The 23,249-nt window shown below is 39.0% G+C and overlaps 1 protein-coding gene across 4 annotated transcripts in view; it reads right to left on the minus strand.

Moving 5' to 3' along the window:
- Positions 1 to 23,249, minus strand: part of MAPK10 (mitogen-activated protein kinase 10) — a 91,538-nt gene that overhangs the window by 18,971 nt on the left and 49,318 nt on the right. For 3 of the 4 annotated variants that reach the window (XM_065736674.1, XM_065736671.1, XM_065736673.1), the window contains exons 3-7: positions 18,961 to 19,032; positions 8,425 to 8,594; positions 4,011 to 4,140; positions 2,242 to 2,300; positions 1,000 to 1,138 (exon numbers count right to left, since the gene is read on the minus strand). In XM_065736674.1, the coding sequence (XP_065592746.1) occupies positions 1,000 to 1,138; positions 2,242 to 2,300; positions 4,011 to 4,140; positions 8,425 to 8,594; positions 18,961 to 19,026 (564 nt within the window). In that variant the 5' untranslated portion in view covers positions 19,027 to 19,032. Of the gene's footprint in view, positions 1 to 999; positions 1,139 to 2,241; positions 2,301 to 4,010; positions 4,141 to 8,424; positions 8,595 to 18,933; positions 19,033 to 23,249 lie in introns of those variants that run through there. The other variant, XM_065736672.1, reaches the window with a different exon arrangement.

Below are 23,249 nucleotides of genomic sequence, written 5' to 3' on the forward strand. Positions count from 1 at the left end.
AAAGATTGTGAAAGAGTGAAAAGAGTGCATAAATCCATTGCCACAGCAGGGATTGACACTGACTTTTCAAATTGTCCTTCAAATATTCTTGTACACTTTCACTGATGGCTTCAGTCAGAAATCACTCTCAAGCATGTGGCAACAATTTTGTGTCTATTTCTCTGCAATATCCTTTAGAAAATGTTGCCCACCAGATGTAACCTGGGACTGTATGCAGAAGGTGGGAGCATGCTGGTGTGAAATAATTTCATTGGGCTGTTTGAGAAGTTCATATCAATATTAAAGTACTATTTAGTGGGAGGTTTTTTTAATGCTGTCGGCCTCTCAGAGATATTCCAGCTGTCTATGTGGAGATGGTCTACTGCTTCACTTGTTTTAATAAGGATTCAACTCATCATTCCTCAGAGAATTAACTTGAAACCAGATCCATATCCTATGTACATACACCATACCAAGAAATAAACCCTTCACTTACTGGAAGGCAACATTCCTCTTGAGATCCATTTCATTAGCCCTATTCTCTTCCTTTCATAAAGAAAGAGAGATATTTTTTTTTCTCAGCTGGAAACATAAAATTAGTCCAAGACCACTGAGTGAAGAATTGGGATGTTTTTATTCCATTCAGCACTGCCTGGTGCTCACAGTCACATGAACTGCTCCCTCTGCTGTTAGGGATCCCAGTGCTACCTCCTGCACTCAGCCACATGTTAAGGAGTAATAATATTTCTGTAGACATTTCAGAGATCATAATCACTTTGGTGATTTCCAGTGTATTTTGGTGATTTTTATCATTATTTTTAAGAAGCACATTACCTAAGCCCATTTTTAAAGCAATTATGAGGCAAAACTGTGAACGAAATGGGCTGTGATTGGTAAATGCACAGCAGTTTTACTGGACATAGGGTTTCGATCCACAGCACACAGGAAAATCTATGGGTTTCCAAAGTCTCCACGAGGATGACATTTGCCACCCTGAGTTCCAAACTGGAGTCTCCTTACCCTGTGAATAATACCCGCAGAGTGCAAGTGCTTGATGCCACAGAGCATTTGGTACAGCAGGTAGGACATTCGCTCATGGTCTAGCTCCATCTGAATCACCTGGCACAGGTTGGCATCCATCAGCTCCATCACCAGGTAACTGAATGGAACAGCAAAGCCAGGAGGTTATCAGCTGTGTTAAAAAGAACCACATCGTCGCTTCCAGTAACTAACAATGTCAGAGGCATCACAAGCATCCAATGCCATGGCTGCTTGATCTTCAGTAATGGCTCCCACAGAGTGGAACCTGAGTGCAGTTTGAGCGTGCGTCCACACATGAAATGCCTCCAGATCCCTCCTAAGACTGCATGGCTTAACTCAATAATTGGTCCAGAGCTTCTAGTAAATAAGCTTCATTTACAACCACAGCAGATCTTGAACCCAATCCCCTTCAGAGGGAAGCTAATACGTCTAACACATGGGCACATTTTTTAGGGGACACCTCAGAAGCACAGCTTATGTGATCACAAAATGCTCAGCTTATGCGTACAACTTAATTACATCCTAATTGTAACATGACAGCAAACTTTGGGGAGAACACCAGTTTTCTGTTTCTATGTGAGCTGCATGCCTCATCTCTCCAGCACTGGTTATCTCCTGTGCTCTGCATGTGCCTGCAGGAGTAATATGATACAGAAGATTCATATACTAAAACCAAAACCCTTCTTGCCCAATTCCAGCAACGATCTGCCTCTTATCACCACTGATATCCAAGTAAAGAATAGGAATACATTTCCACACCATGCATTCAAGATATGGGAGAGAATGAAAGATAGAAGGAATAGAGCTACACAACACTATCTGAAGTTCCATACTCTGCACAGCAGCAGTGCTTGTGCATTTGGACAGTGATCAGCAAAGGTGCAGTTGCCCTCTGCACTGAGTATGAGCTACACAGGCGAGCAATTAAAGACAGTCAGAGGTTAGTACAATGTAAACATGAAAGATGTTCCACACCTGTCTCTCTTATAGGAAATTTCAGAGTAAAATGCTGCATACATACAGCACTTCAAAAATCCAGTATTGGTACATTATAGATGCTCTGAACATAGGAATGCACGTGTCTGATCACAGCACAGACTGCACATGGACATTTTTCAAAGGGACTCATAACCTCTGCGTTCTGCTGATTTATTTTATTCGTATTGTGTTAAAGCACCACATACCAGAAGCTTTGTTATGATTACATCCCATGTTACTTACACATCCTGGAACTCCTCCAGAGATTTCTGTGGTGTGAAGACATTTAATAAACTGATAATCTGAAAGACAGAGCAAAACAAAGGGAGGAAGAGAAGCAATAAAGGTAAAGCAGTCAAACTCATTTTGAAACATGCATTAAAAGATAAACTCTGTTTTCACTGCTCGATTCATACCAACACCTTTCATTTTATGAATCAGAAAGAAGTAAGCAACATTCCAAATAAAATGCCTCAGATCTCCAAAATGTCTTCAAGGTGCAATTATATTGCTTTCTGAGAGAAGGACTAGTGGTGATGGATGACTAGCCAAATGCTGAGGATGAGGGAGTCCTCTGAATGTTGAAGGCACAGCTCAAAAACTAAACGAGGATCCATCTGCAATAAGCATGCTTGTGCTGCAGCCAGAAATTTCTCAAATATGAAGAACTGAGAAACTGTGACCTGAGAAATCCAAACTCCCTTTGCTTTTCCTTTTGATTGGGCAACAAATGTAGAAAACAGCAGCACATCCACCAGGATATTTGTACCTCTCCCTTCCTGCCTGTTCTACTCTCTGGGCTTGTCCTTCCCTATCTTTCCAATCTTCCCCTTGTGTGCACTTCTCAAAACAGATGGGCTAAAACTCCAAGCTAGCCAATGCTGTGTTGTTAGCAGCTTTACACAGCATTTTTTTAATTATATATTTTAAATGAGCACTGTTTCCCTACAACCTTTCAATCTCCACCAGTATACTGAGAATGCATCATCACCCCGCTTACAGAAAGGACCACTGTCCTTTCCAAAGGCTCCTGGGTTGGTTTGACCCATATCACCAGGGAAGAGGACAGCCCAGATGTGGGACAGAGGATGCTAAACTGACAAGTGGTGCATTCTATCATTTTAGGGCCAATCTTTCTTATTTCCACGTGATATTTGAGACTGATATGAAATGTCAACACTCACCTTACATCTCACTTTTTTATGCTCATTTATGTTGTGCATAAAGAGAAAGGCATTTCAGGATCTGAGTTTAGAGTAAATAGAGCAAGCAGAAAAAATCACTCCTAATGAAAGGAAGGGTGCCACCGGGAACAACAGAAAAGTAGGAAATCAAGAAAATAAAATCCTTGGGGTACCCCTAGACCAGTGCTTTGGAGCAACCCTCCATATTCCCCTACGGAGTGAGCAAATCTGTCAGACTGCCAGCATATCTAGGACAGTTACTATTAGCAGACAGCCCTGAGATTACTTTTACTACAGTGTTGGAATATTTTCATTTGATATAGACACGATATTTTATACAATTGGTAATGAATATCAGAAGTAGGAAAGCCTAGAACTTGTATGTCCTGTACAATCTATACTTCATGTCTATGTAATGCCACGTTTCAGCTGAAGTCCTGAACAAGTTGTGATACCTGAGCATGGGTGTCCCAACTAAACAGACACCTCTTTGAGTCTCATACTCAGTGACAAGAGCTCTGCCAATCATCACTTCCTTATTTACAGAGAAACAGCATGGAGAAACATTCTCTGCTCCCTCTTTCCATCACCCTTACTCTCCCACTGGGGAACCCACTTGGTACAGTCTTCACAGATGTACATGCAAGAAAGTCACTCACCTATGTGAGCACACATAATCACAGAAAAAGCATCCCTTGATCAGTTCATTTTTCATGTTTCTCTCTCTACTTTTATTTTATTTTATTTTTAATTAAAGAAGACCTCTGAAAGAAGAGTATTCTTCTGAGCAAACCAAAACACTAGTCTGATTCCCTGCAGAAAACTTACATTTTTGTGATTCACACACTTCATGAGGACCAGCTCTCTGTAAGCACGCTTGGCATGGGTTTGATTCTGGAACGGTCTGCTGAGCTTCTTAATGGCCACATTTCTATCAAGGATGGCATCGTATGCAGCACTGCAATCATGACAAATGCAGGGGTTATACATCTTAGAGGAGATCCTTCATTTCTTGTGGCAAATTCCTGAGCCTCAAGTCTGCTATTTTCATTTTTCCTCTCCTTGAGAAAAATGCTGAGACAAGGAGAGAGTGTCCAGTGAGAAGAAAGAAGCCAATAGAACAAACCACGTGCCACCACATCAACATGAAACAGCATGCACAACTACTTCTGACATCCAGTTTCTTAGGATTCTAACCTTTATTTTCAAGGGGTAGAAATAAAAGATTAATTAACTCTAAATAAAAGTACAAATCAAACTGGAGGAGACAAGAATAGATTCACAAAGCAGCTCCCTGTAATAGGTATAGTGGAGAGCCTTCTGCAGTTCCTATTATGATTAAGGACACGTTTACCAAGTGTCTCAGTGAACAATTCTCCATTTTTATATAGAATTAATTTAGTCTTTTCCTTATCACATTTTCTAATGGAATAAAACTATTTAATCATTACTATAGACCATATCATCCAATTCCAATTGCATGCCTGGAAACAGAACTATTTCTCAAAAATATTTTTCTTGTTTCTTTTTTCATAAAGAAAATTATTGGTTATATATGCTTAGTTTAAAAAAGACTACATGAAGAAGTAGACTCAGGTTCTCAAAACAGTTTCTTAAAAATGGGCTTTTCAAATTCTCCTTCTTAGTTTAAAAATATTTTTTATAATTTTTACATATTTTTATAATCTTCACCTCTTCTGAGTTTGAACCACTATGTATAGCTGGATACACTGCTCTCTTAATTTCTTCTCTGAATAATGTACACTTTCTTTTCTTCTAGGAAAATCAGATCTGTGCTGTGGTGAGGCCTCATCTGGAGTACTGTGTCCATATCCACAAAAGGACCCAAGGGATGGAACACCTCTCCTAAAAGGACAGGTTGAGAGCTGGAGAAAAGAAGGCTCTGGGAAGACCTGATAGTGGCCTTTCAGTTTCAAAAGAGAAGCTATGAAAAAAAAAAAGGGGAACAGACTCTTTAACAGGGTCTGCTGTGAATGAACGAGTGGAAATCATTTAAAACTGAAAGAGAGGAGATTTAGATTGGATATAAGGAAGAAGATTTTTACAATGAATAGTGTTGAGGCACTGGTACAGGTTGCCCAGAGAGTTGCTGTATGCCCATCCCTGGAGACACTCAAGGTCAGGCTGGATGGGGCTCTGAGTAACCTGATCAAGCTGTAGGTGTGGTTGTTCATTGCAGAAAATTCAGACTATATGATCTTTAAGGGTCCCTTTCAACTCAAGCAATTTTATAATTCTTTTATTCTATTTACTCTTTCAAGGACATTATTAGGCTGCTCGTGATCTGAAGAGCTACCAGATCCATTAAAAACCATCCTCAAAGCATATTTCCTGCTCCCATGATCCTCCTCAAAAGCATTCATCCTAGACACACAAACTTCTTGTGCAAACTAGGAAGCATAATGGATGTTCCAGATGACACTGCACTACACTGTATTCCAACAACCTACAGTGCAAAAGCCTTCACTCTTCACCAAAATGCAAGAATAAAGTATTCTGGATCTCATTCGAAAGACATCATCTGGCTCAGCTTGCCCAGACAATACTGTCTTGTGATAATAGACACAGCTAAAATCACCCACGTGGTCCTAACCAAGCCAAGTTTCTTCATAAGCAACTACTACATTCTAAATTGTTTGCACCCTCAAGTGCATAAATGATGTCTTTGTTTCCCATGTTGGAAAACTGAGGCTTCTCCTTGATTCCACCATAAATTCAAGGACCCTTGTAGTTCCTTCAAATTGTTCTTGAAATAGTCCTACATATTATACATATACATAACTTTTCTATACATCACAGGCAGTGTGAAAAATATCACAGTATAAAAACAGTATCAGAGTGGTCAATTGAAAGCCTCTGCAGAATCTGTACATATAACTGTTGTCTTACATCCAGACAAACAACATTAAAAACTTGAAAATACACTCATTCCAACATCAGTCCATTTCTGATGATTTTATGTAACATAAGAATATCTCTCCTTTGTCAACATACCCATATCCACAGGCACAAAGTGATCTGAATCATGATCTCCCTTGAAATAAGGCAATTGCCACCTCTCCTCCCTTCCAGCCCTGCACTGGGGTATCAGTTTGCTGTTCTCTCATGCACTAAGGTGGGACGTATTTAATTAAACCCAGAAGAGTACTCAACTGCTTTTATCTTTGCAGTTTTTTGTTTCTACTGCACACCTAAAGCTCATAGTTGAAACTCAGAGAACACTGATTTCACTTTGTCTAATAAACTACAAACTCTGCTTCATCCAAGTCTTACTGTCATCATGTCTACAGTACCACAACAATTGTATACAAGCTGGCCTTCTTCACAGACATCTGGGGGACTTGAAGCAAGCAGTCTGTTCTGTTATCAATGGTAGGAACATCCTTGTTTGGATTCCAGGCAATTTTGTTTCCCTCTTCTGGCAAAAAATGTTATGTGAACATGGCTAACACAAATCCCAGTGGAAGTTCCCATATCAGTTCCACAAGATACCAAGCACATCATGTCCAAAGCCAATATTCTTTTCTCATCAAGTTATGAGTTGTTTCACATGGACACAACAGCTATAACAAACATGTCATATGGCTTGCTCTTCTTCATACAATTTTAGTAAATTATCAGCTCCTGAGAACTCTACACCTTTACTGTAATGTTTCCACAGCAGAAAAATGATTTTGTTCATAATGTGAATTTCAAGATAACAAATTAAGACCATGACTCTGCTTCTTTTATAGCCACATTCCCTGGTTCTAATGCCAACTTCTGTTCCATGATAGGTATTACTGTTCAAACAAATTCTCCTGTTGAAAACTACCTTTAGAAACACGTAAGGCAATCTGGGGGCACTGAGGGGTCACTTCCAGGTTAGTGAAAGCAAAGTTGCTGCTAGTAGATGGAATCTGGTTCTGAAGTGAGTGCTGAGGCAGTCCTTGACACAGAAGATGAATGTGTATCATGCACCTAAATGGTTCTGAAGGGTTTGATACCAAATTATTGACAAACTACTACAAAATAGGCCCCTGTTTCTGAGGATGTAGGAACTGTCCTTCTGTGGCCAAGTACCAGGCAAGGCAGAAAACCATCCTCAGCAGTCAACTCTCCCTGTGCAAGAAAAGCTTATAATGAGTTGTGAAGTTCTAAACAAGTCCAAAACTTGTATGCCTACTGCCACTGCTGGCAGCAGCTCTGGCTTGAACATGGAGCTGGTGTTTGGCAGTAATAACCTATCTTTTTCACTCCATAAATAACAGCTCCTGGAATACACTAGAACAGTCTCCAGAAGCTGGGTAAGTCCTCACTGTACCCAGCAAGCTGGAAGTTCCCACCAAATTCTTGCTTTACCATTGGTTTTTAATGCACTTCTCTCAGCTTGTTCATATATTTCTGGTAAATTATGGCTCCCAGCAGGTAGACTACAATATGGCATGTACTAAACAAAAACGATCATCTGTCTTATCTGTCGTGTAACACTTCACCATCTGTCCCATGAAACTGTGCGTCCTTTTGTGGCCTCAAAGTATTGCTCAGCCATTTAAGGTACAACGTGGGAATTTTCACATCAACTTTATTGTTTTCTCATTTGATATTCTGTCCTAGGGCATTCCTAACACTTCGTGTCAATTCTTACTATTAAAGACAAATTCACATTATGTTACAGATTTTACTTAGCTTAAATGCCTTTTGAAAACAAAACAAAACAAAACAAAACAACAATTGGAGCAAAACGAACACTGGTGGTACTTAACACAAAAGAAAATTTCTTTCTCAAAGCTGATTTTAAGCTACATTTAGCCCTTTTCTATGTAAGAACACATTAGCATCTACCTTGCTACAAAAGGTTTCCATTGCAGATGCTGCAGAGTGCTCTGGGACGTGACCAGCTCCTAACACAGTGCTCCCTGATTTTCACTGCACAAAGACTAAAATTACAGGGTTTACCCAGGGTGTAATTTGCACTGCCTCTGGAAATAGCATCACAGTTGTCAACTGCAGTCAGGTCTTTCTCCTTCTCCCTTGCTAGCTGCATTTTGCTATGTGGAAGAAAAAAACCCATGCTAACATCATCACCAGCAGCAGAATTTATCAGGCTCCTTTTGCCTCAGGATATTTGTTGCCCAGTGTTCATTTTTGCAATTGTACACAATGTCTGTGACTAGCAAACTGTGAAGAAATGCAAAAGGCAAATCCCACTGAAAAGCAAAGAGAAAGTGCTGATACTTACCAAACTATTCCCTGAGCCCCAGAGCCAATTGGTTTCAAGTTCTGGTAGCGCTTGAGAACAGTGAAGGTCGAGTCACCCACTTCCACACTGTAGAACTGGTTGTCAACTTTGCTTTTGCTCATGTTGTAATGCTTGGCAATGTATGACACATCCACTTGTTTCCCAAATCCCTGTTGTGCAGAAGGGAAGGGGGTTGGGAAGGAAGACAGAAACCCAAGCTGTAAAATATCAGAATATGGAGGAAACACAGTCAGTTCCACTTTGCAATATAAATTCTTGTCATTTTAGGCTACAGTATTCAGTAGCTGAGGAGATTTTACCAGTTCAGTACTTCTGGGAACCAGAAAAGCAGTTTCCGTGATCCTACCATTGTGTTAGTCCCTGGAAAAACAACTATTTTCATGGAAAAAAAAAAAAAAAAGAAGAATGATACATGTTACTACAAACTTGTGCCTGCATAGAAGATAGCACCGCAGAGCTGTAGCCTTGCCTGTATGCTTTGGCATTACCTGACATAAAGTTCCATTACAGCCATTTGGTGTCTGCTGGTATCCTTTGCTCACCAAAGAATATGGAGTAAAATATGTTCTGACTCACGTGCCTCTTTCTTCCTCTGCATTCATTTCCAGTGCTCACAAATGCAACATTTAATTTTCTTAGTTTCTCTGGTATAAATTGCTTTTACAATAAAACTGAATAATCAACCACACTATGTGACTGAACAGTACTAAGATGAATTTTGATAGGGCAGGGAAAAACTAAAAATTTCCTTGAAGAATACTATTTTTTTCATTTAAAAATGCATGACTCCAGCGTTCCATAAAGCTGGCATTAAAAATAGAAAACTGATACTATCAAGAACTAGGATTCTTTGGTTTGCCCTGGGATGAATGAATGCCTTTTTTCTGTCAGTTATTCTGCAAGAGTGCCTGTGGTCAGTGACAGGGTTGTTAATCCCAGCTGCCTCACTTGGAGGCTTTGAAATGTCCTAATGGCAGCCATGGATTCAAACAGAAAAATCTCATTTCAGAAGAGCAATTAGAAACACTGCATTTACTCATGAATCAGATGCAGGGCAAGGGATCCTCCCTCTCCCCAAATGATGAAAGGAAGAAACATACCCACACTGACACAAGTGCTAAATCCAAGGTTAAAGAGCAGAATAACTCTGAAAGAGGTATGGATTTTTCCCATCTAAAGAAAGAAAATTAGCATCTGATTTGCACTGTACAGCCTTAGTCTCAAAGCTCCTACTGCTATGTGCAGACAGATGAATAAATCCAGCTTGCTCAGCTACTCCTACCAGATCTGGAACTGAGAAGCTTTATTTGAATAATGTGCTCCTGATAGACAGGAAATAATTCCAGTTCCCTCTGGCTACACTAACACATTTGCATCATGTTTTATCCTGATGTCATTATCAGAACAATGGAGACTATATTCAGCATTAACACCCGTTACTCCAAAACCAATGTTAGGGAAGTGTCAGCATAATCACTGCACTGCTTAGTGAGCCCAGATCGCAGCCAGCTCCTCTGGAAGAGCAAATGCAGGGTTTTGGGGGTTTTTTTTTGAGCTAGGAAAAGTACCTTGCTCAGGCCTGGGGAACCATCGCCTGTTGGCATCACCAGTATTTCCCTCCACACTGATAATGCATGCGGTACATGTGTAAATGGAATAAGTTATTTTTGTCACTCTGAGTTCAGGATCCTAAACTCAAACATCATTTCTTTTCAGGCAGAGCCTGTGAATGATTGGCCTTAGGAACTTCATACTGCTACAGGTAGGTTTCTGAAGTGCTGCAGCTTCAGCAGGCAGGTATTTGTAATCCAAGAAAGCCTTAATTAATCGAACAATTACTGTTCGCATTTGCTTCAGTCATTCCAACAGTACCTGAAGTAACATTGACCAACAGGAGCCTGTAGAGTCTGATCAGAACACAACAGTCCCAACAAGTAGCTCTCTCCTGAGTAACACAGACTTTTAGAATGGTAGAATCAAAGAATCATTAAAGTTGGAAAAGACCCCTAAAATCATCTAATACAACCATAAACTTATCACCACTACATTCACTAAACCACGTCCCACAGTGCCACATCTCCACAGCTCTTGAACACCCACAGGGATAGTGATTCCACCACCTCCCTGGGCAGCCTGTGCCAGTGCCTCACTGTTCTGGGAAGAAATGTTTCCTAATTGACAGATTCATAGAACTATTAAGAATGGAAAAGACCTCTGAGATCTATTCTAACCATCAAGCCATCACCACAATGCTCACTTTGCTACAACAACCCCTCTGCTGTTCATGTGCAACTAAAAAGGTAAAGACAGCTTCATTTTTCATGGAAGCTTGTGAAAAGTAAAAAAAGGACCTTGAAAGATAATCATCTGCTAGAGCAGGAATTACTCTAAAACATAAGGGAAACTGATATAGCTGGAAATTGACTCCAAGCAGAATGCCTCCTGTGAGTGACATGCACTTTGGCTGTTGGGGATAGGCCAACCAAGCTTCTGGTCAATTACAGATCTTCATCCTCTCTTTAAAACTACACTGGTAATAAAATGCAGAAAAAAAAATACTCTGCTGATTTTTATCAGAAAATCAGCAAAATTAAACCACTGTGAGCCTACTGCTTAGGCCCGAAGTAACGTTTAATTTCATAAGAACTGTGGGACAAGTAATGAGATATTCTTTCATGATTAATATTTACATCAAATCCCTAAAACAATTAACATTGTTATTGCACTGTTGCATTTGATCGGATCTCCATACCAACATAACAAATAAGCAAATCATGAACCATTTTCAAATCAACTCAGTAGACACTTCTGAAACAAGGACAAGGAAACAGCCTCTTAAAACTCAGCTAAAAAAACTTTACCCAAAGCAAGGAAATGCATGCTCTCAGTGGAGCACCCACACACACAGAAGACAACCTTCATTCATATTTGGTGGATACCACCTCTAGAACACAGAAATTGTGACTGAGAAGGAGCTAGAAGCTCTTCATTAAATTAACTGGGTAAAAGAATGGTGCTCATACACTTGTCAATTAAGTTGACTTCGGAAGTCACACTGAAGTTGTGTAGATCTTGCAAAGGTCCTCTAGAAAAGTGAATTTCACTATAGTTCATAAATTTTCAAGTGAGCTCCAAATAAACTTGGCAAGTTATACTACTGGGACCCCAACTTAGCAGTAAACATTGCAAGCATGAGAGTATTTAATTACACACAAAATTCTTCATCCTTTTTGTTTGCAACAGTTTCACAGATCTCTGTGTTAGGTGACAGATCATAACTGAGACATAAACAAAGCATTTGCATGTCATTATTTCATGGTTTCTATAAATATTTGGACAACAGAATCAAAGTTTCAACACTAACTAGAACTTAACCTTCATTCTCCGTGTACAATAATTTTATTTGGCCATAACATGTTCAAAACTTAGAACACATGCAAAACGTTGCTCTCCTTTTTCTGTACTGGTAAACTTCAGAAAGCTTTCAGAACTGAACACACATCTATCCAAGCTGGGTTGGCAGCCATAGCTGCACAGTTATTTACTCAATATCCCAATGACTTGGAAGGAAAGGAAATTAACTGCCAAGTCTCAGGGGACTGAGGTGAAGAAAAATGCTACTCTTATTATTAACATATGCCTCAGGAACATGTTACTTGTTTTCAAAGAACGGCTATTGAAAACTCAGCAAAACTCCACTACTGCCTTGCTCATAGTCAGAAGATGCATTTTTTTCTCCTCTGTTTTACAGCATAAACAGCAATAAAGAGGGCTAAGAAAGCACAACAGAATAACAACACAACAGAATAACTACACTACTTTACCTAGATTGAAGTGAATTGTTTCCTGATATTATCTGTGTTTATTTATCCACTTCTACCCCTATGAAAGGAGGATATTGACTACATTTCTTTGGCAAACATCTGTTTCTGAACACCATTCCCCCTGTTATTGATAAACTCACAATAGGACTTCTTTCTGCTCAGCACTTCACATCCATCTTTTAGCTTCTATAAACACACTAATGGCAGTTTAAGCTCAATTGCTCTCATCTACATCTCCAGGATTATCAGAGCTGTCTCAGAGCATGTTAACAAGTATCAGCTGAGGGGGGGCTTTCCTTTAATATCAGCATCCATCTTTGCATGCACAGAAATGCCTACAGGAAGAGATAAACATTTAAGTGTGCCATGATTCAAGGCAACTGAAAGCAACAGAATGACTCCGCATGTGTGAAACAAGTGAGGAAGAGGATTAGATGAAGGACTGAAGAACTGCTTCCTCTTTTGCAGTTGGCATTGTGCCCAAGGACATGTAGGATGCAACAGACCCATCATTCTGGTCTGGCAGTGACAATGGCTCCCCAGGGCCCCACTGTCTCCATTCCATCCCAGACAAAGAGGCTGGAAAGGAGGACAGCACACTGTGGGCAGCAGACACTGCGTGCTTTGTCAGGGTCCAGAATACAAATATCTTCTGCCATTTGACCAAAAAATCAGATGTTAAGATGATACAAATGCAAATTCTGAAAGATTGTGAAGTCCTCAGCGCGTTCTTGACATCTATAAGTGCATCTATACAGCTGGCAGACCATTTAGCTCCTGTCTTCTGACTGAATGGCTGCAGTTCACCCAGAAGATCCAAGAGCAACAGCTGTGGCATTTACCAAACCCCTGCTTTGGATTTAATAGGCACAGGCTTTGCTGTGTAAATTTGGAGAGTCACAGTAGCCCACATTTAATAGTATCTTTGCATAGAAAGACCTATAGAACAGATAGAGATCAAATCTCCTACACAGTATACAAAAATGGGTTTTTCATCTTGTGTACACTTACATGTAGTATTGTAAATCTTGCACCTTATCAGCCTCATCCCACCACAGCTCCCTACTACTGTATCTCGTTCTTAACCTTTAAGGACTGTATTCATCACACAGTACTCCTTAATATATTGCTTTCTCTGTTACGGGTTAATTCTCTGCCTTCTCTTAGTCCCTGTGCAGCAGTTTTCTCTTAGATCCCAGACACAGCTGGCACTCCTGAGAACTCAGCACTTCAGCAGCCAGGTCACTTGTCCTGCAAACAGCTCAGCGCTGACAGAATGATCCTTGATCATTTCACTGTATTTGCTTAGCACATTCTACTTTAAAACAGAACTTATTATATGGAGTATAATATTCTTACCTTTTGAGACTTTTTTTTTAAATTAAACTATTATTGTTTAACCTTTTCTAACTGGGATACCAAAACTCCAGTGACTTCACAATTGGCTCTTCTTGGTTCTGATCACTCAAGAAGAAATAGGGTTCCTTTTCTTTCTTGTTCATTTCTTTCTAAAAAGCAAAACTCCTTTTAGATATTCTTCACTTTTCTTCCACGCATTCACTGAGATTTCACTACTTTCAATTGCTTCTTTTGTACGCATGGTTGTTGCTAATTTCTAACAGTGGTCACACATGTTCCTTAAAAGTCATCACAGCCCATAAGCATCTACTTCATTCTGGTGCAGACTTGTAAGAGATGAGCAATATATGAGCATCTCCTCAGCAGAACTAGTTCAGAATGATTACTCATTCACTAAACATCTGGAGAATCCAACACAGACAAGCAGGTAATCTCTTGCCACAGTCATCTCACCAAAGATAAGGAAAAGAAGGTTCAATGCCAAGAATAATTACTCTTGGGAGTGAGGTTACTTTATGGACAGGGACTTGATTGGTAGAAAATGTATAATGTATGGAAAATACAGGAAGGAGAGATGTAAGAGAGGGCGTGGAAGTGGAGGTAACAACGTTTGGAAAACCTCTTACTCATGCAGTGACAGGGATGGGATGTTGGCAAAGGCTTGGGTTGAGGCTGCCGATGAAATGGAGGGCAGAAACAGCAGCAGCCACAACCACAACCAGCCTTCAAGAGCGATGACGAGAGAAAACTGCTGTTTGTACTCATCAACTCATTCTGAGTCACTTGGTTTGAAAAAGAAGAGACAATATGGGAGGAAGCAAGATACAATTAAGATTAGGAGAGAAAAATGGCTACTAAAAGTTGGCCAAAGAATTGTGTCTCTGGGAAATGAAAAGGATTTATCAACAGCAGCAGGAAATCTCTGAAGTTCAGCATGCTTAGAGCGCAGGGATTAACAACTCCTCATATTGATAGTACAATATTTTAAAAATAGATTGAGTTTCTCACTAAACTGAGACCACAGTGAGATACCACCACGTGTTGGTTAAGAAGCTTTCCACTGCTAAATATGTAAGGCAGTGAGTAGGAAGGCATGAGATGCTATGTCCCAGTGTATATCAAGACATCTGTTAAAAAGAAGGGTGAAAAGGCAGCACGTAACAGCACAGGTACAACTATTTCAAAAATTAAATTTCTGGGTACAATTGCATAATTACAGTATTCACTGCAAAGATGGCTAATGAAAAGAATCTGTTTTCTTAATAAGAGGCTGCAAAAAAGCTGAATAATTTAATGCGTCTCCTGCTAGAAATAGATTGCTCAATCTTAAACAATAACATTTCAGTCCCAGAATTGTACAATGCAGGAAAGTGCCTGTAGAATGGTTTATGAATGTCAATCTCCCGTTGAGTAGAACCTGTAATTATAGGAGATTTCCTGATCAAGACAGCTTATTTAATGGTTAAAGCAGTAAATCTGGACAATGTGACTAAGGCATTAAATTTAACTGAAGTGGCTTATCAAAGTTAGGAAATAATTCAGAAACAAACCTGATGAGGGAATCAGTTGAGAGAAATGCAATCTATAAAGCCGATCTTTTCTGTTAGTAAAATGAAAAGTTCTCTAAAATCATCTGATTTTTAAGTGTTCATTGATGCAAGTAATTTGCAGAGAAAGTGTTCTGTTCAAGGCAGGTGTAAAATAAAGCAAGTTATCAGAATACAGGTGAAAAAATATCTAAAGATAAATCTTTAAGTTTTTTTAATGTCTCTTTTATTTAAAAAATATTTAAAGCCAGATCTCAGTAGAAGTTTTCAAGAATACTCTGTGTGTGCAAACTGAAAATGCAGTCCAAAGGTTTCTTTAAGTGGCATCAGTAAAGCACCAATTCCAATTTCATTACGCAGAAACACACATATTCCATGAGGGGCATCAAATTGTTTGAACAGTCCAATAAGGACAAAAGATGGTGCCATAGCAAAGGATTAAGCGTGTGATGTTACACTGGTGATTCATATTAAACAGTTTCTTAATATGCATGGCTGGGTCCCAGGTATCTTATCTCAGAATGCCACTGCCCACTTTTTGGAAGAAAATTAAATATATTATTGAAGCATTATGGAAATGCTGTGAAGCACAAAGCTGAATAATAAAAAGGTGTTTTTCAAAGACAAGATAATTTATGACTACTTCTTGAAGTCAAAAAATCATGGAATTGTATTATACTGCAATTACCAAACCCTGGCAGAGGCCACCCAGAGGCACAGTCACAGACTGCAGAACTGCTTTTGACTCCTGCAAGAAGTGTGTGTGGGGGTGTGTAAATGAAGTTTAAATAAATGCATCGTATACAGCTAATGCTTAGGAAATGTGAAAATTCTGCCAGGCTGCGTAATTCTTCATGTTGGTTGGCAGCATCCATTGTTAGTTACTATTCAGCACTTTAACATCCTATTCTACTCAAAATCCAGGGGTCTGTGTAATATTGTGCTTCAGTAAGAATGTCCAGAACCCTAAAGATGTGGCCTGTTGGCAAGAGCAGCCTTTCTAATGAACCATGAAGTTCCATAACACTAAGAATGAAATATCTTTGTCCTATCTTTCTGTCATTCAAAAGCAGACGTTATTTTCCTCAGCTCTTCCAGAAAAAAACATCTGGCTACCAAATTTCAGTTAATGACAGACTTAATTTTTGTGTTGCAAATGATGAGCAGAAATCATATTTCCCCAATCACGCTTCAATTCTCAAAAAGGGCTTTTCTCTTTCTTCAAGCTGGAAACTCTTCATATTCTTGCCATGCTGAGCTAGCACAGTGTCATATAAAACCAGCAGATCCAATGCCATACGCTCAGGGAAGCAGCCTATAGTCAGTATCTTCCTGTCACAGCACACAAGCCATGCTCTTTAGGACATGAGAGAGAAGTCCCTACACAGTGGTTATTATAAGATGTATTGCCATCAGTGGTAACAATCACTGGGGTATTTTTCAACATGTCACATCTAAAAGAACACTTCAAAATAATTCAATACTCAGTGGGAAGTCCACAGTGAAGCGCACATTCCTACAGGAGCAGGACTACTCCTGCATCTTCCACCTTGGCAATTCTATTGCACATGGTCAACATACTAGATACAGACCTGTGATAGAGATTTCTCCAGTGAATAAAATCTTATGTTCCAGCATCTGATCACCAGAAGTGCTCATCTTAACAGATCAGCAGGGCAGGATCCAACTGATAACACTGACTTATGCCAGTACCTGCATACCTGTATCTTTTTGGAGAAAATAAATTAAGAAGCACCCTAAACTATCTTTTATCCTCAGGGGGATAAATCTGAAGATCTGAGGATCATGAAGAGTTGTTTGTGCAGCAAGGGCCTGAAGGACAAAATCCTGTTTTCTCTTACACTCATTTATGGAATGAATTCTCTTTGGGTACTGCCACGGGCATTTAACTTAGATCAGCTTCACCAAGTGATAACAATTCACCCAAAATGCTGCTGATTTCATCAAATACTCTTTAACAAAAATACTTATATTAAGTACTACTTGCAGCTATAACAGCTGGACTAGATGACCTTAGCTCTCTTTTCCAACCTTACTTATTCTATGATTCTATGAACACTTTCTATTAAACTGAAGTAACTGCAAAAGATTAATTATAGCAGCATGTTTTGATTACTGATTAAATTAAGAACTGGGTACCCACAGACTGAAAGCATTCACTACACGTCATCAGAAATTGACTGATGTCCAGTCTGAAGTAGCACTGAATGTAAAGAGAAAATGATTTATTTCCTTGCACACATGGAATAGAAATGTTTATATACAGCTCTTCTTTGATCTAAGTAAAAGGGAGAGGATAGTTAGCTGCACAAAACATTGTATTCTGTACACTGAAAAGGACTTTTCAGTGTGGAATCCCCCTTTTATTCTTTTTTGCAATTTTTGTAAAACATTGTATTTGTTCTCTTTTACTTTTTTTTTTTTTTTTTTTTTTTGCAAGCAAGCTCTATTGAATAAAACAGAAAAATATATTACTTTTTGTGAGAAAAATATAGAAGGTAAGATAGAACAGGGAAGGCCATTAAGCAGATTTCCAAGACAAGTTAATTAGATACAACTTAGAGTTGATGATCTAGAAAGTTCAGAGGCAGCCTTCCCAGCAGAAACAATATTTGGCACCACCGAGTTAAAAAAACAAACAAACAAACAAAAACAACAGAAAACAAAATTCCCAACACATGCTACTGCTTTGTGTTAACTTGTTAATTGCTTACATGCAGCTCACAGCCCCCTCAATTTTAGAACTGAGCTTTTAACTTTCTCCAACCCTGAAACGTACGTGATATAAAATGGAGTACCAGGGTTTACCTCAATTTCATTTCAAGGAACATAGCCCTGTTCTCACCTCTCAAAAGTATGAAGACTGTTCCCTAACGTCCCTCAAAAAAGTCTAATAACATGTTTTCCGTCTCAAAACCAAAACAAAACAAAACTACCATCAAAAAACAAAACAAACAAAACAAAACAAAAAACAACCAAAAAGAAAAAACAAGCAATAATTCAAACAAAATATTTCATAAGAAGTCAACTAAAAACTCACCTTCAATTCATACAGGAAAAACATTCAGAGATTTGACATTCATGTTTGTTAACTAACTTAATTTAACCATCACAACCAAAAATTGGGCGTACCAATACGCAGTTTTCTTCAGCTCACAGAGTATGATCTTTTTAGACTTCAAATCACTGTGACTAAATATTTTCAAGGCTGATTTCACATACAGAATTGGCTACAGAAAAGTCTCATGACCCCACAACTTACACAGCATATTTTGTTCAACTGAGAACAGTACAAATCTCACACCAATTCAATTACTTTCCCCATGCTCCCAGCAAATGCAGACTAACGGACAGAAAATTGTATTCATTGATTACAATGTAAAAGGCTCTGTCTCACATAAAGATGTGGTAAGATAAAAATGATCTAACTCATATATTTCTGTGAAAGCACTGACGTAGATGCAGTTATTTTGGATGAAAAATGTCTCAAAATTAAGAACCAAGATTTCTTTTTCTCATCACATCAACAGATATTTGGGCAAGGCAAAAAGCAAAAATCATTTAGAGCAAACTATGACAATCAAATTAAATAGAAAAGTAACTTTCTGTGTTACACTTTTCTAGTTTTTATATTTAGGGTAATTCTTACAGCCAGTTACTTGCAATATGCTGCTGAAATTCATTTTTTTTTTCCTATTGGCATAAATGTAAAAATAAAGTACAAGTGTGTACTGTACCTTGTTTTACCTGTAAGGAACACACACCTGACAAAAGGCAATCTTCACATCCAGGGTAGGTTCACCACAATAGTACAACAAATGGCGGCTCATAAATACCTGCAATTAAAAAAAAAATGAACATATACATGTGTATGCCTGCTAATACACAGGTACAGAAGAGTTAGACGTACATTTGGGTCATGAATCCACCCTGAGTTGCTATCCAGCTATTGAAAAGCACAAATTGCTTGGAACATTTAACAGAAAATGGGCTTTAATGTCATTCTAACACTTGTCAATTTTACAGCCTTCAACAGGGCTCAGTTACATCAGCAAAAGTTTTACAGACCAGAGTTTCTTTTCTCGCTTTTATATTCCTATAGTCTCACTACTAAATTCAAGTCAACAGGTTGTATACAGTGCAGGGGTGGGAGACAGCATTTTAGGGTGGAAAGGAACAAGCTCTAAGCTGTCAGTTACTAGGAAAATTAGAGAAAACAGAGAGGTTAATTAATTCTCTGTTTAAGTTCATGACCTACCACCTCATAAACAGTACATGTAGTTCTGCTCCTTATCTTAACATCTTACAACTTGGAAAGATGCAGAAAAGGGCAGGAACAATGCTCCAAAGCACACATGAAATAAATGCATGGACAGATCTTTTTTAGTCTAGAAGACAACTGACAGAGGATATGCTGGAGATCCATCAAACAAGTGGCACTGTGGCAGTGAGGAACAAAACATTCCTTATTTATTTTAAAGTAGACAAAGTCTGGCATAAAATTAAATCGTCAAATACCAGAGTTAGTATAAGCATAATGAGATAATTCTTCATCTTCAGTTTTTTCAGGCTGTGAAGCTTCCTGCCTCAAACTCCTGTGGATGTCTGAACCAACTTCAGTTTTTATATGATGAGACAAAATCACACAATACATCTACTGAATTTATTAAATAGATCTAAATAAAGACCAAAACCATTGGAGTAACTTCAACTATCAAAAACTTAATAAACAACAAGAAAGTACTCACTGATACCTGCAAACTGTTCTGTCTGTTTAATTTTTAATGAATGAATGAATAACACTGTTACAAAAGCAAGCACGTGACCTTTCTGCTTCACATTACAGTGTTTGAGACTGCTGCCTCATTGCCCAGTGAGTCATTGCTGGAGCCTCACATCCCACACAGGGTTTGTATTAAAGCAAATAGGAAGAAATATATATATATATTTTTTTCTTTTTTTAAAGAAAAGAAGGAAAGAAAGCTTGTAACATGAGTCATGCTCAGTGACTTGTGGAAAGCCAGCAGGTAATCACAGTCCCACACTGTAGATATATGCTCTATGAAATCCTATTGGCTAGATGTATGATACTGTCCCAATAATCAATTACTGATATATCATTAGTCACAACACTCCATATTCCAGACAGAGCCTAATAATGGAAAATGAAGAAAAGAAGGGATAGAATTGAGTTCTTCACTGAATTTACTGTAAAATTCTGTTGAGAGCATGCAATCTGTCCTGCATATACACTACAAGTTGTACATGGTCTCTCAACTTCTCACCAGAATGATAACAGCTCACAATAGTAATCCTGGGTGGAGTAATAAGCTGGTAACATCTATGATCTGGAAGACATTTAACTGTTTATGTTGTCCCTGCACACAGCTACTGCTGTTAAAATACAAGAAATGTGATGTGTTTTAGTGGCCTGGATTAATAATAATGCTCCTCCATAAATGAGGTAGATCTAATGACTCATGTGGCCCAGGATGAGAATAACTTTCTGTAGCAGAGTTTTGTAAGCCTGTGTACCCAGAGCAACAGAGACTGGATTTGTGCTTTCCACAGAGAATGTCTATGTATATGGAACTTAGAGAAAATTTCCTTTGATGTCCTGTAAGTAACCACACATAACTTCTAGTTTCTTAACACAAAAATACATTCACACTTAACTACCCTCAACCATGCCTTGCCCATCAGATATATCAGACATGGCAGAGTAAAGCAAATCAAGAAATGGCCTGATGCTGGGAAAAGTCAGTCACAACACAGAGTAAATATCATGAAAGCAGCTACTTTGAAACAACTTCGCATGCTGGGATCTGAGTGTTTGGTGAGAACATCAGAAAGTAGGTATTTCTTCAACCCTACTTTTGACTCTATTTTTACTGCCTTGAGCAAAATTATCCAAGGGGGTTGAACTGAACAATGTTGATGCTACAAGATATCTTGAGACAACCACAACTGGAACGTAGCTGAGTAGCTAGAGATCACAGCAGCACCATAGGGGGAAAGTCTGTCTGTGAAACAGCAATAACACTAAGATCTTACATTTTCATTGAGATCAAATTAGCTGTGTGCGCCAAAACTTGTAAGAACATCTGGCTCTCAGTAGCAAAAGTACTGTGATCCAGTTTCAGGCAAATCCAAAGGAAGCATTAAAAAAGTAGGATGGAAGTTGGAGTGAGGGCATGTCTAAGAGTACTGTGATCCAGTTTCAGGCAAATCCAAAGGAAGCATTAAAAAAGTAGGATGGAAGTTGGAGTGAGGGCATGTCTAAGAAAGTGACTGGGTGTGCTTGTTATATACATGAGATAGGTCGGCTTTTTGAAGTTGCCAGCACAGAAGTTTACTTTGATCTTATTTTGCTCTGCAGCTTTAGCTTACTCTGACCAAGGAGAAGAAATAGCTTTGAGGCTACTTCCTGCTAGTAACAAAAAGACAAACTTTTATTTTACTTTATTTTCCTTCTTTTAAATATACATAGACAAAACATATTGTGTGACAACAGGAGAGGCTTACTGAAAGACCTGCTTTCCCCTAAAATCCAAAGAGAAGTTCCTATAAAGTAGAGGCAACTTCTTTGACTTCTGAGCCACACATCTTCCCCTCACCAAAGAAGAGCATTTCCCATCTTTCTTCACTATGAATACACATGCATGCTTGCATGTGTCCTCTGACTGCTCTCCTGTCAACAGCTCCTCTTCCAAACCAAGCAGGCCCTTTCATTACATCCATTTTCACGAATGAAAATTCATTTCTCTGCAGCACCCATTTCTTCTGGAGAAGGATTGCTTGTTTCTAATGAGGATTAACTCATTATTATTCAAAGAGCTCTTTGGAGGCTGATAGATTAAATCGATAATGTTAGTGTAATTGCTAAGAGTGGAGATAATGACAGCAGGCAAAGCAAAGTAGAAGAACAACAGTGGTTCCAGCTCTCCCATGTGATCTGCCTGATATGAACTTTCCTGCTGCTCACTGAGCTCCTCACATCTATGTGATGTTGATGCTCAGTGTTGGTTTCAGCCTTTTGTCCTAGTCAACATTTTTTCATCCCCCAGACTTAGTTTGCATTAATTAGCTTCTGGATCACACAAGGATAGCTTCTGCCTGCTGTAGGCCTGTGAGGTGTTGGCATTCTGCCCAAGGGACCTGAGCTTTGCTATATGGCCCCAGAAGCATCTCAGCATGTGTTATGTTGTCTATCAGCTTCTCCTCTCACCCACCCTTCGCATGATCCTGGGTCTCAAAAGAGCATCGCAGGTACTTTCTCTTCAGGGAGCCTCTCTCCATGGCTATTTCTTGTCTCCACTTTAAGAGGCAACTTCCTTCTAACCAATGGACATTGATCTTGGCTTGCCAAAGCATATTTCAATCTTCCTGTGACAAATCTGAAAAACCTGCTTGGAGCCTCAGGACAACTCCCTTCAGTTTCTTAATTCAGAGAGAGCAAGGAGCCAATTCACTGCAGTACCACTTTCCTCAGCACAACCATGTGGTCAGGGTTCTCCCCTCAGCAAAAGCCAATACCTTTGCATCAAACACAGGAACCAGAGATGAAATAAGGTTCTTGAATATAGATGCTGCAGCTGTTGGATGCATTTAAACTAGTGCTGCCAGTGTTCAAATAAAGCAAGTGGTCATCCCAACACGGTGCTTTCCTCACCGCCTTCCACTTCCATAAGGCTGTTCTGTGGGAAATGTTCATATCCTACAGTACAATGAAGGAAACAATTCCTTCAAACCCCAATTTTGTAAACATTCATGTGGAAAAAGAAAAAATTACAAAGGTCCAATTTAAACATAGATCAACCTGCAACTGAAGAGATCATCCACAGAAGTGCTTGTATAAAATATGGCTGGATTAACACATGGCAGAGTATGGCTGCAAGTGGAAGACTTCAACAGAATCATGAAACATCTCCCAGAGATAAGCTAGAAATCATTCCCAGCCCCATTTAGTGTGATAATCTTAGCAATATATAGAAATGATATATTCGTATCAAGAACCAAGTCCAGCATTTCCTCATTATTTGGTATTTCCAAA

The sequence above is a fragment of the Cyrtonyx montezumae genome, unplaced genomic scaffold, assembly GCF_038088225.1.
Source record: "Cyrtonyx montezumae isolate F1298 unplaced genomic scaffold, pur_monq_1.0 scaffold_2, whole genome shotgun sequence".
Lineage (NCBI taxonomy): Eukaryota > Metazoa > Chordata > Aves > Galliformes > Odontophoridae > Cyrtonyx > Cyrtonyx montezumae.